This window comes from Cricetulus griseus, chromosome X (assembly GCF_003668045.3).
Source record: "Cricetulus griseus strain 17A/GY chromosome X, alternate assembly CriGri-PICRH-1.0, whole genome shotgun sequence".
Taxonomy (NCBI): Eukaryota; Metazoa; Chordata; class Mammalia; order Rodentia; family Cricetidae; genus Cricetulus; species Cricetulus griseus.
The window spans coordinates 105,018,671-105,037,813 of record NC_048604.1 but is presented as its reverse complement, the minus strand read 5'-3'; the positions used below and the strand labels follow the sequence as shown (position 1 = coordinate 105,037,813).

Below are 19,143 nucleotides of genomic sequence, written 5' to 3'. Positions count from 1 at the left end.
GGTGTACACCTCTAATCTCAGCACTTGGAAGGTGGAGGCAGGAAATCAGGTCAGTTTGGTCTACATGGTGAGATCCTGTCTTAAGCCTAGCCCATTAAAAGGCAAGAGGCCTCTATCATAATCCTGAGATGAAAAAGATTTCTGAGCACAGTCCTTTAAAATGTGGGGATTGGCCCATTCATAACCTCCCCAAATCAACAAAGTTGACATGATAAACAATTTACGTAAGCATTGAAAAAACAAATTGTGTTTCAGTGATGACCCTTAAATATTGAGAATTTAGGGATACTTGTGTTACTCTTTCCATGAGCAGAGCATTTTAGAGTCATCTGGCTGTAAATTCTCTTTCCTTTGGCTGCATCTCTGGGCAATTACATTAGCTCTCTGTAGGGAAAGTTAGTCCTTGATTAGATCTCTGTAGGGAGAGCTACTCCTTGGTATTTTCTAGTTTGCCAAGTGATTCTGATGAGGTTGAGAAGCATTTTGTTTGCTGCTTGAGAAGTTGTTTTACTTGGCAGAGTGATGTCCACAAGAAGACATTTTTATGTTATCTACATGACACTGAAAAAGGAAAACAGCATACAATTGGGAAAACTGGCTGGGAATTTGATTAACTGACCTAGTATCTCATGAATCTAATCAGGGACTTGAAAGTTACTAGCTCAATGGTAAACATTCACTCTCTTTTAACCCATTGTGGTAGAAGTTGGAGGTGGAAAATTATTGAACCACTTAGGGGAATGGACTTCCGTATACAAAGTCCATCATGGATATTGACATCCAGTTGAATCCTAGGCAAAGACTGAAATATACTTGTAGGAATAAAGCCATTTTTTGGCATTGACAAAATGAAGCATGTCTGCAAAGGCTAATTTAGTTCTCCCTGTACTGAGAGTCCTTTTTGATATGAGACAACAGGAACAAAGTATATGATTGATACATATGGAAACATCACAGTGAAATCCATTATTTTGTATGTTAAAATTATCTATTTCAAAAAGCAATCTATGGCTGGGCATGGTGGTGCACACCTTTAATCCCAGCACTGGAGAAACAGAGGCAGGTGAATCTTTGAGTTCAAGGCCAGCCTGGTTCATGTAGTGAGTTTCAGGCCAGCCAGGGTCACATACTGAGACCTCTAGCTCACAAAAAAGCTACAATACTTCCAACATACACCCTAATTGTAAAAATTTTATAAGTGCCTAAACAGTTTTTTTTCTTTTCGAGACAGGGTTTCTCTGTGTAGCTTTGGAGCCTATCCTGGCACTTGCTCTGTAGACCAGGCTGGCCTCGAACTCACAGAGATCCGCCGGTCTCAGTCTCCCGAGTGCTGGGATTAAAGGTGTATGCCACCAACACCCAGAAAAGTATTCATTTATTTACATATTTTATGTATATGAGTGCTCTGTCTTCATGCACACAAGAAGAAGGAATCTGATCCCATTATAGATGGTTGTGAGCCACTGTGTGGTTTGCTGGGGATTGAATTCAGGACCTCTAGAAGAACAGTCAAGTGCTCTTAACCACTGAGCCATCTCTCCAGCCCCTATAAGTGCCTAATTAAAATGAAAAAGGCATTAATGTTAGGTAGACAACAAACAAACAGGAAACATGTTTTGTTTGTTGTAATTGTTCTATTTTGTTAATTACTGGTGTTAATCTCTCTCTCTCTCTCTCTCTCTCTCTCTCTCTCTCTCTCTTTCTCTCTGGTTTTTTGAGGCAGGGTTTCTCTGTGTAACAGTCTTGGCTGTTCTGCAACTTGCTTTGTAGACCAGATTGGCCTCAAACTCACAGAACTCACAGAGATCCTCCTGTCTCCACCTCCCGTGTATTGGGATTAAAGGTGTGCGCCACCACTGCCTGTTTTGCTGTTAACCTCTTACTGGGCTTAAATTATGAATTCAAGTTTAATATGGTATATGTACAGTTTGACATAATCTGGGTTTCAGGTGTTCATTGGGCGTCTTGGGGTGTATCTCCATGGGTAAGAGGGCTAGTATAATAAGATACAAACTTCTGCTAGTAAAAAATTCCAGGCAAAGGAATGGAACTAGCCTTCCAACCCCGTGACTTAGCCTTGTTCAGAGGCATGGCATCTTCTTTCCCAGCCATGGACCAATGTAGTTCATTCCCCTCCCCCTCTGTCTTCTGTTGCAGATAAAGACTATTTTGAGCGGATTTATCATCAGAGGCTACTTGGGAAAATGGACGCTGCTAATCAAGACTGTTACCTTGGTGCTGGTTGTGTCCTCTGGACTGAGCCTTGGGAAGGAGGGGCCACTGGTGCATGTGGCTTGTTGCTGTGGCAACTTCTTCAGCAGCCTTTTCTCCAAGTATAGCAAGAATGAGGGCAAGAGGCGTGAGGTGAGCCAGCTTCCTCCCACCTCCACTGGCAGGGTACATAACTTCTTGGAGTCCCTACATCATCCCACCTGCACTATAGTCCCTAGAGCCCACCTTTAATTTCTTGCTTTGCAGGTGCTTTCAGCTGCAGCTGCTGCTGGTGTCTCTGTGGCCTTTGGTGCTCCCATAGGAGGTGTGCTCTTCAGTCTGGAGGAGGTGAGAGTGGGTTAGAATGGGCTTTTGTAGTTTTGAAGTAGCCAGAAATATGTAGGTAGCTGACAGCCTGAAAGTATTGAATAAGCTTATGCAGTTAACTAAAGAACACAGTTTCTGCTATTAAACAAGTTCTCACGTACTATTTTCAAAATTGCCAATATAAAATTTTGGAGAGATATCTAGTGTGGGAATATAGACAAACTAGCTTCCAGTTTTGTTTTGGAACCTGATGGATCATTCCAGGAGTTAGCAAACATTTCTCTGAAAAGGTCAAGATAGTTAACTGTGTAGGTTTCACGAGTCACACAATTTTTGCCAAAACCAATTGACTATGTCCTTGCAGCAATATCCCTGAGTAGGCATGGCTATGTGGCTGAAAACTTTCTTTATGGGCTTTGAAATTTAATCTTTATTTAGTTCTTATGTGTCACAAAATGTTTTTTAAATGAATATTTCATAAGTAGTTACTTTTGTTCCCCTAACCATTCATAAATACATAAAAACTTTGCTGCCATATAAATATATTTTCTGGCAAGGAGTTGACTTGTAGGCCGGAATTTCCCAGCCCTTATTCTATTCTGTTGTTCAAACAATACGAATTATTGAGTTTGGGATGACTTCTGTGACACAAACAGTATTATGAGTAGATATATATTATTTTTTATCATTTTTGTGGTGTTGCGGACAAAACTCAGGGTCTTGAGCATACTAAACTTGAGCGTACTATCATACTATATCCCAGGCTTTCTATTTCTCTTACAAACATAGCTAAAACCCACTTTGATTAAAGCTATCCCACTTTTGTTACTTATTTACTATGTTTTTGTATCATGCTAGGGATTGAACCCAGGGTCTTATGGCTGCTAGATAAAAACTGTAACACCTAGCTGTAACCAGAACTCAGCTCACCAGTCTACATTTAGACATTAAGTGTCTAAATTTAGTGTCTTTGTTGGTGCTTTTTGGTTACAACTAACATAAACTGATAAAATGAGTAGCATATACTTTCGGTTTTAGTCTGTGTCTTTTATGCCAAGTGCTAACAGTAGCTGCTTACCCAAGACTCTGAGCAGTCTTTTCTCTTTTCATTCTCTTATTTTCTGTTTGTTCTTCTCAGGTCAGTTACTACTTTCCCTTGAAAACTTTGTGGAGGTCATTTTTCGCAGCCCTGGTGGCAGCCTTCACACTGCGTTCCATCAACCCCTTTGGAAATAGTCGCCTGGTCCTCTTTTATGTGGAGTATCACACACCCTGGTATATGGCTGAACTCTTCCCCTTCATACTGCTTGGAGTCTTTGGGGGTTTGTGGGGAACCCTCTTCACACGCTGCAACATCGCTTGGTGCAGGAGGCGTAAAACTACCAGGCTGGGGAAGTACCCAGTGTTGGAGGTCATTGTGGTGACAGCCATCACTGCCATCATTGCCTATCCCAATCCGTACACTCGCCAGAGCACCAGTGAGCTCATTTCTGAGCTGTTTAATGACTGTGGGGCTCTTGAGTCCTCTCAGCTCTGTGACTACATCAATGACCCTAACATGACTCGGCCTGTAGATGACATTCCAGATCGGCCAGCTGGAGTTGGGGTTTACACAGCTATGTGGCAGCTGGCCTTGGCACTGATCTTCAAAATAGTCATTACTATATTTACCTTTGGCATGAAGGTAAGTGAAGTAGAAAGAAGGTGGGGAGGGCATGTGTTTCTGGGCACAGCATATTATTCTCCAGAATAAAATTACAATTGGAAGAAGAGGAACACTGACCTTTCTTGAATGCACTTAGTCTTTTAGTCAAAAGGAAACAGTTCTCTAAGCAGCAAGCGTATGATGTAGAGATTTTTTTCTCATTTTCTTTTTAAATTATTTTTTAAAAACATGGTCTCACCATATAATTCTGGCTGGCCCAGAAATTGCTATATAGACCAGACCAGCCTTGAACTCACAGAGATCCCAATGCCTCCCAAGTGTTGGTATTAAATGCATGTGACATCACATCTGGTATAGGTTGATTGGTCCAACCCACTGTGTAAGGGCTGGATACCAAGTCTCCTCATTGCCTTCTTAGAAGCATAGATTTACCTGCTGAGTGAGTGATGGCAGATAGTGGGTAAATAAAGCCCAATTTGGCCCCCATTTCAATCTGTACTAAGCAGCCTACATGCTACATCATCATCATCATCATGACAGCACAGAGTAATTGCTCCCTTGTCTGGATTTAACTAGGCCAATGGCATGGGCTGTTTGCATACGTCCTTTCTTGCTGTCATTTGAGAGCTGTGGATAATAGCACACGCTTCCAATTTTTGGAAAGGAGACAGATCCTTTCCTTGTGGTTTGAAGCACTGTTTTAACCCTGCCCAGCCAAATATACTTCCAAGGGCACTGAGGCATTATTGCTTTCTTTTTCTCTTTGAGGTGGTGTCGCACTGTTTAGACCAGGCTGCCTCTGAACTTGTTATTCTTCTGCTTCTGCCTCATGAATGCTGGGAAGACAGATGCTAGTGTCATGCCTGGCCAAGCCGATCATTTTAAAGTATGGCGTTCATTGATATTATGTATATCCACAATACATCATAGCCATTGTCTGTTTAGCTTCAGAACATTTTTATTCAACCAAAGACACTGTATTAATATTACTCTCCATCCTCCCCACCTCTAGCCTTTGAAGCCATTCATGTGTTCTCTCACTGTGGGTTTACCTAGTCTGGATATTTCACATAAATGGAATATGTGGTCTTTTGTATCTGGCATCTTTCACTCAGCATCGTGGTTTCAAAGTTCATCCAATGTTGTACCATGTTCCAATACTTTGCTCCTTTTATTGGAATATTTCACTATTGTAGTATCTTATTCTATGCATATTCCACATTTTCTTCGTCCATTCACCTTTTTATGGATATTTGGATTGGTTATGCCTCTTAGCTGTTGTGAAATGTACCAGTATTTCTATTTAAAAACTTATCAGAATATGCCATTCATACAAACTTGGTCACACCTTAATGAATTTTCACAAAACATGCATGTATGTGGCCATCACTACTGTTGTGTGGTATTCTGCAAATGTTTTCTTTTTACAGATTCTCATAAATGATGATTTCATAGGGCACAGGATGGGTAGAAGTCATTGAGTAGATGACTCACCCATATTCTTCAATTTCTATCAATAGAGTTTGTCTTTGTATCCAAGGGAGATGCTATCAGCACCCTTTGTGCTTACTAAGAAAGGCCTACTTTGAAGTTAATTGGGGATTCAATGGTGTGGAGTAAGGGAAATTCAGAAAGAGACAGTTTCTCAAAGATCATTCCAACCTCTAGAAATTGTGCAGCAGGCTAAAGATCTACCTGCATCAGATTGATGGCCACTGTGGTGGTGAGAAGAGCAGTTGCTGTGAGCTCTCCAAGCTTGTGGATTCTCACTGACTTTGGGGAGTCAGGGCTTCTTGTAGCACATGCATGATTACCAGCTAATCCAGTATATGTTTTCATTCATAAAAGTAGAAAACTCACCATGACCAACTACTTTTAGATCATGCAGTCTGCTTCCTTGCTGCCCCTAAGACGGCTGGAACATATTCCAAAAGCATCTTGGAAAATGGGCTTAATCAGGAAAGGGAGATTTTTTCTTTCTTTTTTTGATAAATGTCCAGCCAGCACCCTTTGAAGAAGGTACTAAGTCTTTGAAAAGGTTTTGCAGGATCCAGGAAAGCTATGGTGACCGCAATACATGCAAGTTTCTTTATTTTACCTGGGAGCAATTGAAGGCCTTTCTCATCTATTCTCCTGCTGTGTCTTGACATTTAATTTTCAAAGCCAGTGTGAGTGACACAGCTAGGGGAGTGAGAAAGTGGTGAGAGGCTCAAGTGACAGATGCAGGCTTGGAATGTTATCTGCAGTGAAGCTTATCACTCTTTAATGCACAGTAGGCAAACGGGCTGACTTTTGAAGGGGAGGAAATGAAGGTGTCAAACTGTGTTCTTTTTGAGTTGCAGTGGAGTTTTACAACTCCACTGCAGGTTAAGTCACTTGTCTCACCTTTTCCCAGCTTACTTGTTTTGAAGAAAGGTGTCTCCTTTGAAGACCTAAACCACATGCAAATATGTGGGGGTGGGGTACTCTCACTTTCCCTGGCTCTTGGTGGTGGAACTGAGCCCCCTTGTCTCAGGCTACCTTTTCTCTGTGTGCTCCTTCGAGATTCCTTCAGGCCTCTTCATCCCCAGCATGGCTGTAGGAGCCATGGCAGGCCGGATGGTGGGAATCGGTGTGGAGCAGCTGGCCTACCATCACCATGACTGGATCATCTTCAGGAACTGGTGCAGGCCTGGAGCGGACTGTGTCACACCAGGGCTTTATGCGATGGTGGGAGCTGCAGCCTGTCTAGGTACAGCCATAGGTGGGGAAGAGGGAGGGTAGGGTGCTGATCTACCTTATAGGTCAGACAAGAAAGAAGAGATGGACTTGATTACTGCTTTCACTTGGGATATTAGGCTATCCTCTGGTATCAAGCAAATTCCTACATGTCTTGTTACACACACACACACACACACACACACACACACACACACACACACACACACACACCTTCACATGTTAGTAGAAGATGTTCCTCTGTCCAGTCATTCAGAGCCCAGGCTATACCATCTAGAATATGGTTTCTCAACAAGGAGTGATTCTGCCTCCGGTGATATTTGGAGACACTTTTTCCTTATCATAACTGTAAGTGCTACTTATATGTAGTAGGTAGAAGGCACAGACACTGCTCAGCTTTCAAGCATAGCACCTTTTGATAACAGAATAGCCTAGCCTCAAATATCTCATGTACTGAGGTTAAGAGAACCTGGTTTAACTTTATTGGAGTAGGATTTGGTTGCAATTGCCTTTGAATACCTAGGGATTCAAAGCTGGATTCCTGTCCAACCTAATATTCTTAATATTCCCTCCAATGCTTTGGCTTCTGAGTTGCTTGCACCATCAGAAGCCTGGATAGTCTGGTAGGATTCACTTATCAAAGGGCCAGACATATGACCTGGGAGTATAGACACGCATGCCCTTATTGGAGTGGAGCTCCCTGTCAGGTAATACAGGTCCCTGATGCAAAACTGGGTTTAACAGAGCCTGAGCCCAGGCATCATGTGGGACTGACTCCATGGACCAAGTATTAGGAGGACAGAAAGTTCTCATTAGAGAGCCTGCTTGGGATGAAATTCTGGTCTGTGAGCTTGTCTGTACACATTCATGGGGTCTGTGACTGAGCTTTCAAATTTCACTGTCCTTTTCTGTTATAGGTGGAGTGACTAGGATGACAGTGTCACTGGTGGTCATTATGTTTGAACTGACTGGCGGTCTGGAGTATATTGTGCCCCTGATGGCAGCTGCTGTCACCAGCAAGTGGGTGGCTGATGCCTTTGGGAAAGAAGGAATTTATGAAGCCCACATTCATTTGAATGGGTACCCATTTCTCGACGTGAAGGATGAGTTCACCCACCGTACTCTGGCCACTGATGTGATGCGACCCCGAAGGGGAGAACCACCATTGTCAGTACTCACCCAGGATAGCATGACTGTGGAGGATGTAGAGACACTCATCAAGGAGACAGACTACAATGGCTTTCCTGTGGTGGTCTCCAGAGACTCGGAGCGCCTCATCGGCTTTGCCCAGAGGCGAGAGCTGATCTTGGCTATAAGTGAGTACAGACAGGGAGGCTCTTATCTTTCCCTCAGAGGCCCTAGAATTAGCACATGGGTCCCAGGGAGTTCAGTAAGTCAGGGGCTCCCTTGACAAGCCCCCAATATGTCACTCAAGTCTAAGTGGTTAGTCCTAAACCTGTGGTCAAATGGGTAACACTAATTTGAGTCAATAGGTTGTATGTGTATACTTATGTATATGCATATATGTAATATCTATAGAAGAAACCATGAAATTTAGAGGAGGATATGGCAGGGAAACATAGGAGGAGTTGGAAAGGAAAAAGGAGGGGTGGAAATGATATAAATACAGTGCACTCATTATGATTATGTATTTCTTTTTTTAAAGAAAAATTTATTTATTATGTATACAGTATTCTGTATTTTGCCTGCATGCCAGAACAGGGCACCAGATCTCATTACAGATGGTTTTGAGCCACCATGTGGTTGCTGGGAATTGAATTCAGGACCTCTGGAAGAGCAGTTAGTGCTCTTAACCTCTGAGCCATCTCTCCAGCCCCAATGATTATGTATTTCTATATATCAAATTCATTATGATTTAATGAAAAATCATTTTAGAAAGCCAGAGTCTTCCAAGCTCTGATTTAAGCATATTTGTTACATAGGATCACAAATTTTGACCTGGGAGATGGTGGCACACACCTTTAATCCTAGCACTTAGGAGGCAGAGGCAGTCAGATCTCTGAGTTTGAGGCCAGCCTGGTCTACGTAGCTAGTTCCAGGATAGCCAGGGCTACACAGAGAAACCCTGTCTCAAAAACCAAAATGGAAAAAAAGGATACAAATGCTGATTGAACTAGCTTGGCCCACTGGGGCTGAGACTCTATATTCCTTCTGAGATTCTCAGGCATGCCAATGTTTTTGCCTCCAACTCAGATTGTGAAGAGCCAAGGTTTAAATGTTTAAACTCAAGCCCTGGGGTAGATATTCTTGTTTGGAATGTGGTTGCTGTGGGTACAGGCAACCACTGGGGGGGTCTCTTTCTGATAGGAAGTATACTGCTGCTTTTGTAGTTTTAAAGGAATTGTTGACTAAAGCTAAAAAGAAAGGAATGCTCTGAGAACAAAGTTGAACAGCATAGCTTATGTCAAAAATGGACTATTAGGTGGCATAGTCAGCCCACTGAAGTGGGGAGAGTTCTCTCTGGTACCTCACTCAGCACTGCACGAGTCTTTACTTCAGTCTCTGCCATTTTTTCCAATTCAACCAATTAGGGGACCACGTGGGTTAGCAAGCAGCATCATTCAAAATTAGTTCGATGTGATTATGTTTACCTAGTGTTTGAATTGAGGTCAGTCACCCTGAGGATCAGACTGTTTTATTTGGGTAACAGTGAAAGGAATGATATACAGGTGGGATGTTCCAAAGACAGGCTGTTCAAGGAAGCTACCCTATGGATTCATTGTGCCAGGGATGGCTGCAAGGGAAGGAAAGCAAGAGCAGTCCTGGGAAGAGTTGTAGAGAGCGTTCTATGCAAGGAGAAATAATGTGCCTCCCAGGACCGAAGTCCTGTGGACCTCAGGATGCAAGCAGTTGCAAAGGCCAGTGTAGGCCATCTTCCCATGCATGATAAACACCATGACCTGCCCATCAGCAGTCTTGCTCCGTGAATTACCCCTATATCATATGGGAGACAAGCCTCTAGCACTTTCGTGACCAGGGGCCAGTGTTATGTTCCGCCATGTCTTCCAGAATGTTCCTGCAGTGTAACAAAGAGATCTTCTTCCTTCTACCTGACTGCTCATTACCTCACCATGTACACATATTCACCAGACTACTGTTTCATCCTTTGGCCCTTTGTTCCTATTTTACAGGCACTTCCTTTTCTATTTTTGAACCCCCTTCCTCATACTCAATAGCTTAAAATATAATTAAGATATCTTCCTCTAAAGCTTTCCAAATGTTAGTGTAGATAAGCACTGCCTTGTAATTTTAATGGTTAACTCTCACAGAAAACAAAGTTTGAGTTTACATTTTAGGTACAATGGCAAATTCCTGTTTGAGTGCTCAGAGATGTTTTTCTTTATATAGGTCCTGTCTTGGAACAGGGAGGTGCCTTGAGGGGTAAACACTGCCTAACAAATAATAAGATCATTAAAAAGTTATTTAATACGGGTCATATTTGTTTTAAAATAACATAATCAGCAGCCTTTAAAATGCATTCAATCGCCCCAAAATCTTTTACACAAAGATTGAGTTTAGAAACTGAAGTAATAAATGTCACATAATCCATTACCTATTGTGCTGCTCCAGGCACACCTGCTAAGAGACATCTTACTAATTTTGCTTAAAGCCATTACTGTAATCAAGTGGGAAGTGATAATTGGCATCAACTGCTTGGAGAAGAAATTTAAGCTCTGCAAGCCTGCACCCTCTCAGAAGCTATGTTTGGAATACCCGAAGAGGCACCATGCAGTGTAAATCATATTTCTGTGCTTTCAGTTAGGCCCATCATAGTGCAGAAGCTGCTATTGCTACGGCTTGCTGAAAGAGGAGGGGTGCTTTGCTCCAGGGAATCAGACAAGCTGTTTCCCTAAGCCCTGGAAACAGAGGGATCACCACATTCTGGTGGTGAGATTCACGACCTGTATTTGAGGAATTCTACGCCCCTGTATGAAAATCAAGACAGGACATTAAACATGTTGCTAAAAACCCGCCCATGCCAAATTCACTTTTAAGGGGATTAGAAGCAGAGCTTTTGCAAGGAACTTTCAAGAAAGTTACCATGAGTAAAGAATGAGAAATGAGGAAAATAAGGATTTTCTTCCATTCTGTTCTTTTCTTCTAAACCTTAAACATATTTTTTTATGTTAGCTAGCAAAGTAATGGATCTCATAATAGTGTTTTCACACATATGTGTTATTACATTTTGTCATTCATAATCTATCTCTGGGATGCTAGAGCACAGCCACTGCCTTTAGATTAGAGAGTGATGGTTAGCACCAACTCACGGCCATCAGAGTTTATTGGCCAGTGGGGCCTTGTGTGTGACTCTTGTTCAAACTCCTGGCAAGTGGATATTACCTTGCATTACTCTTTGCAAATATGAAGATCCTTCTGTACTCAGCAGGACTCAGGCTTTTCAAGTCCTGGCTTTTGCAATTAAGCAAATACAGGTTCCAAGAGGACTCAGTGGGAAGCCACAGAGATGATTAAAGGAATGGAAAGTTAGAGTTTTGGGGAAGAGTTAAGGGAGCTCTCAGGTTTTTCATCTGGTGGATGACTTAATAATGATTCTCCAGCATATGGAAGATGCTTACTTGCATAAAGGGATCCACCTTCAGGACCAAATGAGAAGATAGGCATCAGATCTGCCAGACAGACTCTGTAAGTGTAGAGGTTTCTGTCTAGAGGCACTGTTAATTATTGGAATGGTCATGTGGAATAATGGTGTTAATTACTTTCTGCTATGTGTTAAAATATATGGAGTGTGTAAGATTTATCCTTAATTTGGTTGATAGTATCTTATAAAATAATCTGCTTTTCTTTCTATGTTGTCTTTAAATCATGTCATTACTTCAACTTAGCACGAGAGTGGTTGCTTCCAATTTTCCGTTTCAACCTTACTTGTTAAGTGTGTTTGTTTTATGGGAGCATTCTTAATCAACTAGATGATAAAGCATTGCTTCGCTGGAAACAATTACTCTAAAGTAAAGGCTTTTAACCTTAATACCACTGATATTTGTATGTACTTGGGGCTGTCCTGAGCACTGTAGGGTTTTGAACAGCATCTTTGCTCTCTCTCCACTAAAATCCAGTGGGATTCCCCCTTTCTCTTTTGTAACAACCAAAAGGGCCTCTAGACATAACTGAACTCCCCTGAGAGTGGGGCCAAAACTGTACTCAGTTAAGAGTCCCCGCTCTGAAGCCACTCACAGGCTTATTGGGTGTTTGATATTTTCTAACTTTTAAATTTTTCTGGTTCTATCACATTATGTGAAATTCATGTCACCAACACAGTATTAATTACCCTCTTTGCAATTGACATTATTGCTGCTAGAAAGTAGAATATGAGGTTGAGCAGCTTTAGCAGCTGCTCATAAAATATACATAATTTTAAAAGGAGCTGTGTCTACCTAGACTAATTCTAGCACAATATTATGATTAAAACACCAGAAGAAACATTTAAGTGCTTGAACTCTGAAAGATTTTAAAAATGAAGTTTTTGTTAAATTTTAAAAATAAAAGTAATACAAGCTCTTATATTATGGAAAAAAATTAGAAAAAATGTAAAGGCACTCTCATTCTCAACACTGCTAAACAGGGCCGTCAGTGCATTTTCTTCATATCTTTTGTGTGTTAAAAACTATATGTTTGTGGATTGAACATAGGACTCAGATATATGTTATAGCACCTTCTTCTCTAGAGTTGAAGCCTTATTGTAAATCTTTATAAGCTAGTTTCAAAGTGACCTAGGAAAGCCATTCTGAAGGGAGCAGCAATTGTCACCCTGAGTAGTTCAGATCGACCCTAGCTAAAATTGAAAACCCTTGCCTTGTGGTGGATAGCCCTTGGGCATTCCTTTTTAATGCCTCCTCCCTCCACAAAATAGGCTTCATTCTACAAGACAAACATATACATTGACATTTAGTAGATCTTATCCATTCAAGCATATATGCATGCATGTGACAAAAATGTTTTGTGTTGGGGCAAAAAATTAACTCAGCAACTAAGAGCACTTGCTGCTCTTCCAAAAGATCCAAGTTCAGTTCCCAGCACCCATGTTAGGTGGCTCACAACTACCTGTAACTCCAGTTTTTGAGGATCTAATGCCTTCTTCTGGCCTTCACAAACACACACAGTCATACACACACGTACACAAACAAATCTAAAGTAAAATAAGTCTTTTTTTCAAGATAGGGTTTCTCTGTGTGTAGCCTTGGTCATCCTGGCACTGTAGACCAGGCTGGCCTTGAACTCACAGAGATAGTCCTGCATCTGCCTCCTAGTGCTGGGATTAAAGGCATGCAAAAAAGGCATGTGCTACAACCACCCAGTACAAATAAATGTTTAACAAAATGTTTTGTGCCTACTGGATGCTTAGACATTGTCTTGGCACAAGGGATACACCAGTGAGCAAGAATTCACTGAGTGTGTATCTGTTATTATCAAGGTTTCAAACAGTATCAGTAGATTCCAAGGAAACATAAGCTTGCTGTTTATTTCAGCGACTGGGCTGGATGGTTTTATGAGGGGCTTGGCAAATCCATGTGATCAGTTCTTGATTAAGCGTTGTGACTTGATCCAATCCTGATGTTCATCTGATTGTTAAAGTGGATGGAAATTGTGTTATGTGGGACTTTAAGAGAATATATTGGTTTGTGGAAATGAGCAAATAAGTATGTAGTGAATATGGCCTCTGTGCCTGAGAGCTTTAAGACAGAATCCCTTGGATTAAGAGACAAGAGCACAGTGTGTAACCTGTAGTGGTGATTGTGAAGGATATGCAGTTGAAAACATGTTGTACGTCAGTGCCATTGGGTATTTGTGGTTGAATCACATCCCATTTGATGTAAGTAGATTCAACCTGACCCATATAACGTTCAGGCATTTGCCCAGCAGGCCCTCCTTTCCTCTTTAAAACAGAGCCCCACTTTCAGACTCAGCCTGATCCCTGATACTGCCAGTTTTCCATTAGAGTACTTTATTGCACTAAATGGTCTTAGAGGAGGAAGTAAGAGTTTTATTTTTGAAGGAACAATATAGGTGAATAGTAGTCTTTGAGAAGGGCAAGGACTGTACTATAGGAACTGGGATTCATTTTTAAGGCAGGCCCTGCTGTACATTTTCCCTAACCTTTCCCCATGAACTAAAAGGAAGATTAAAATTCCAACAGAAGGAAAATGGCCTTGGAGAAATACCTTGAGACTGATGGATTTATTTCATGTGTGACTTAAAATAGCTTAAGCTACATTAAGCTGTATTTCTAATGAATTCTGGTTACCCTACTTTCTCTTCAGCTTCAGATGGCCTTGCCTACAGACAAAAATAGACTAATTGCTACCATAATAGTTTTACTATCTTTCTTTTCGAAATCTATGACATCGCACATTTTAAAGAGAGGAGAATCAAGAGGCAGAGAAATGCAGCTTTTCTGGCATTGTTTCTTTTGTCCCAAGGGTCATATTTGGGATTGAACTGCATTTCTGGGCTGTATGCCTGGGCAAGTCTTATTGGTTTCTCATACCTCTAGGATTCATAATACCATTTAGGCCAGTTGTAAGGTCGTTTGGTTTGTAAAACTCAGTGTGCTAAGTGAAATGAGGTTTCTTGTCCTCACAAACATGGGCCCATGGAGAGATGGTGTAAAAGAGAGGATGAAGGACCTTTGGTCATTTGGGCTGCTCTGGAGTCTAGGAGAAAACAGTGGACATCTGCAAAGGGCCATGTTGGTGGAAGCCCATCATGTTGGTAGTGAACATTCTTGTCACAGCAGGGTTCCCCTCTCACAGCACGTGAGAGGGATGCCAGGTTCACAGATGTTTGGCTGAAGTACTTGCTGTGACTGCACCTTTTGCCCTCTGAACCCCTCCCTCTTTATGAGATGCTGAGATGCTGTATGAAGGCAGGTGGGGGTGGTTAACTACAATATTTTAATAATCTTTCCCTTCTCCATTATTCTAGAGAATGCCAGACAGAGACAAGAGGGCATCGTGAGCAATTCCATCATGTACTTCACAGAGGAGCCCCCTGAGCTGCCTGCCAACAGCCCACATCCATTGAAGCTGAGGCGAATTCTGAACTTGAGCCCTTTCACTGTCACAGACCACACCCCTATGGAGACGGTCGTGGACATCTTCCGGAAACTGGGGCTCCGGCAATGCCTGGTGACACGGAGTGGGTGAGTAGCCAGACAAGGGAAAAGAGAGTGCCCTGTGGCCAGGTTTAATGTATCTGCCCTTAAGGAACTCATGGTCCATTGGGGTGGACCAGTCCTTGACAGATAAGATGACTGTATTGAGAAGAAAATATACAAGAAGCTTGGGAATTTTGAGCAGAAGGAAGAGGGAGAAACTTCGAGGCAAGACTACAGACATCGAGACTAGACTATTGCCTGTATTCAGTCTGAAGGTTGAGTCAAAGGGAGGAGCTAAGGAACAGCTTGTTTCTTCTGCTATGTGACACTTGGCCTAGGGAGTAAGTACAGCTAGTTCTGCTATTCTGTAACATAAATGCTCCTCAAAACCATAGTAGTATGCCAAAAGGAGCAGCAATCAAACCACAGGAGTTACAGGGAAAACAGACTTAGGGGCACAATTCTTAAAACCTTCATTAATGATACATCATTTTAAAGAATCTAAAATATCCAGTAAGTTTGTACATTTTACACTGGCTTAGTCATTGGGAAATACATAAATGTGACAATAACTACTTTCCCTTGGGGAAAAAGCCTGAAGTTAGCTGTGAAGGGGACATGTGAAGGGCTGTTGCTCTAGAGTTACTGTGAAGGAGTCAAGGGTAGGAATGGGAATTCATCACAGCAAACAGAAAGGGTGTGGCTCCTAACTCTCACATGAGGGCAGAGTGTGGGTAGATCACGTGTGTGTGTTTTGTTGGGTTTGACTGGGAACACCTTTCTTTGTTCCCCCACTTTATCATGGATGTTGTTACTCAAAATAAGTGCTGTAACTCTGTTATTCTCAGATTGTTCCTTAATACATCAATGTGTTTGGAAAAGAAGATACGTTTGTTACACAAATAGTATTAGACAACTGAGAAATTTGATAGCTTGATGGCATCATCACTGAAACTTTTGTTTTGTCTTTTCATAGGCCAGGGAATCAACAACACAAATATCAAATGACCATGATAATGCCTAAGGCGTAGTTCTCTGAGGGGCATTGATTAGGCTCAGAGGTGTGGCTCAAGTTCTATAACCTCAGAAGGTTGCACAGAGACAAGTGCTGGAAGCCCCGTTATCTATCCACTATACTCCCAGCTTGGAGGCTGAAGAGAAGAGATATTGTGTAGCTTTTGATATCCAACATAGTTTAGGCCTTTGTAGAACCCAGGGGCTGAACTTTTTAACATGATCTACCATTCTAGAGCCAACACACTCTAGTTTAACCCAGTAGTCTTCAACAAGGATGTTTTTGTTCTGCTGGATCTAGGGACAGTTTTGGATGTCACAACCTGAGGAAGAAGTATTTATAGTTGTGTAGTGGGTAGAGGTCAATGGTCAGTGCTACTAAATATTTTACAGGGCACAATACATTTCCTTCAACAAAACCACAAATTTGGTTTTTTAAAAGAATCTAGTGTCATAGTGGAAGGATCCTGGGTTGAATATTGAGGATTCTTACTCATTTGACTTCCTCCTGCTGATCTAGTAATAATGGTACAGGCTGCAAACTTTTGGTGTGCACATTTACTTGCAGAACTTCTAATTAGCAGGACAGTTTTATCCTTCATTCCAACTGAGATCACACTGCCCATGGATTTCAGAGGTGCTCTCTACTTTCTCACACTTGAACATATATTGGAGTGCCCTTCCTAGATAGAGGATAAACTTCCAGGTGAAACCCATTTTTAAGTTTTCCACCCCAGAACTTCTGGTCCCTGAGGTCTTGGGTAGGGCCTGAGCGGGTGAGTTTTTAACAAGTTCCTGGGGATCCCACTTTGAGAAACACTGAATGAATATATGCAGTTGGGTTTCCAGCATGGAATAAATACTGCAATGATTGCCCAGGCAATCTCAAGTGTCTAGCAGTTTTTCCTTTCCTCTAAAATAGTCTGATGTCAGTTATCATTGGAATTTCCAGTTCCGTCAGGAAATTCTGTCCCCCATGCCCACTTACACCTCATGGAGCCCCATCAGGTTTTCCTGAGAAGATCTGGGTGCTGAAATTGGCTCCGAATGTTCTAAGAGAAAACAACTCTCCCTCTCTCTGGCTCTACATGTTTTAAACAAATACAGATGCTGATACGTTAGTGCTGGCAAGGGACCCTTGTTTGTGGGGCCTTTCATCTTCTCCTTGGGCTTTCAGCCAGAGCAGGCCTGGCTCAAGCCAGCTCATGGTTTTGATGCATTCCATTGCGATGTGCCTTCCCTGCTCTAGTGGAGGAGAGTCTGAGCCTGTCTCTTGACCTGATTGTCTGCAGGCTATCTTTGGGCCAGTGTATTCATTAAACTAGACTAGGATTCTAGAGTGCTAGAATCTAAGAAGCCTTCAAGAACTAAGATCAAATTTGGGTGACTTTTTCCTCCTAGAAGTTCTAGAAAGAGAAAGCAAGTCTGGATGATTATATCAGGTTTCCCTCATCCTTGTTGGGTGCCCCCTATCCCTCGAGGGATCTGGGCAGCATAGCTGTCTCAGAATATTCCAGCTGCCCCAGTCTGCAGTTTAGGTCCTTTGTCATAAATCTGGCCATTTGTAATTCACTGTATTTTCATAGAGTACCACTCAGAAAAGCTGGAGTTCACTTGATTTAAATCAAATAGGACATTTACTGCCACCAATGAAGGCAGCTGGGTTTGATGTTGCTTGCTTCTGGGTTGATGTTTTGCTGCTGCAGGTCAGGGCATAATTTATGCTCAAAGCCAAGGCAGATCTAGAACACATATTTCCTCAGTGCTCCTGGAACCAATCTAACATGCAGACTTTATAGTCACAGAACTTTATTAAGAGGTTTTCAGAACTATAAATGCTTGATTTTTTGTTGTTGTTATATTGGTGGTGGTGGTGATAAGGGGACTGATCTCACTAAATTGCCCAGGCTGACCCCAAGATTCGGGGCTCCAGTGATTCTATTGCCTCAGCCTCACATTAACCAAGACTGTAGTTCCATGTTAGATCTTTGGATTCTATCTCTAGGGTTAAGATAATAAAACATGAAGGGTATGTGTGTAGAGTTTTGTCACTTTGCAATTGATAGTAGCCATAGTTTTTGCAAGGAGATATTGGTCTAGTCAGTGTTTTTACTGAGCATCCTTTGAAGCTGAGAACTAGGGAAGGCTCAAAGGGGTTTTAAAACAGAAAGCTAGGGATGTAGCTCAGTGGTATATCACTTAACATGTGCACAAGGTTCTGAGTTCCATGCCCAGCATCACACAAAGTGTTAAAAATAAAACTCTCTTAGAGAAATGCAAATCCAAACTCTGAGATGCCATCTTACTCCTGTCAGAATGGCCAAGATAAAAAACACTGATGACAGCTTATGCTGGAGAGGATGTGGAGTAAGGGGAACACTCCTCCATTGCTGGTGGGAGTGCAAACTTGTACAGCCACTTTGGAAATCAGTATGTCGGTTTCTCAGAAAATTGGAAATCAATTTACCTCAAGACCCAGCAATTCTACTTTTAGACATATACCCAAAGGATTCACAATCATACAACAAGGACACTTGTTCAACTATGTTCATAGCAGCATTATTTGTAATAGTTAGAACCTGGAAACAACCTATGCCACTCAGCTGAAGAATGGATAAAGAAAATGTGGTACATTTACACAGTGGAGTACTTCTCAGTGGTAAAAAAAAAAAATGACATCTTGAAATCTGCAGACAAATGGATGAATCTAGAAAAAAACATCCTGAATGAGTTACCCAGACCCAGAAAGACAAATATACTGTGCATTCACTCATGAGTGGATGTTAGGCATAAAGTAAAGGACAACCAGCCTACAGGTCACAAAGCCAGAGAAACTGGGTAACAAAGAGGACCCCAAAAGAGACATACATGAATCCTTCTAGGAAGGGAAAATAGACAAATCTCCTGAGTAAATTGAGAGCATGGCCAGTAGGGAGTAGGGTGGGAAGGGAGAGAAGAGGAGGGAAAGGGTGTGGGGGGAAATGTATAGCTCAATTAAAAAAATAAAATTTACAATAAATAAATAAATAGTCTCCTGGGCCTAGTAGCTTTAGCCTTAAATACCATGTACTCA

General features: G+C 41.8%; 1 protein-coding gene across 2 annotated transcripts in view; it reads left to right on the top strand.

The window, feature by feature from the left end:
- Clcn4 (chloride voltage-gated channel 4) overlaps positions 1–19,143 on the top strand; it is a 68,382-nt gene that overhangs the window by 41,271 nt on the left and 7,968 nt on the right. For both annotated transcript variants that reach the window (XM_027431842.2, XM_027431841.2), the window contains exons 7-12: positions 2,158–2,364; positions 2,479–2,559; positions 3,677–4,222; positions 6,749–6,935; positions 7,840–8,238; positions 14,885–15,101. In XM_027431842.2, coding sequence (XP_027287643.1) covers positions 2,158–2,364; positions 2,479–2,559; positions 3,677–4,222; positions 6,749–6,935; positions 7,840–8,238; positions 14,885–15,101 — 1,637 coding nt within the window. The remainder of the gene's footprint in view (positions 1–2,157; positions 2,365–2,478; positions 2,560–3,676; positions 4,223–6,748; positions 6,936–7,839; positions 8,239–14,884; positions 15,102–19,143) is intronic.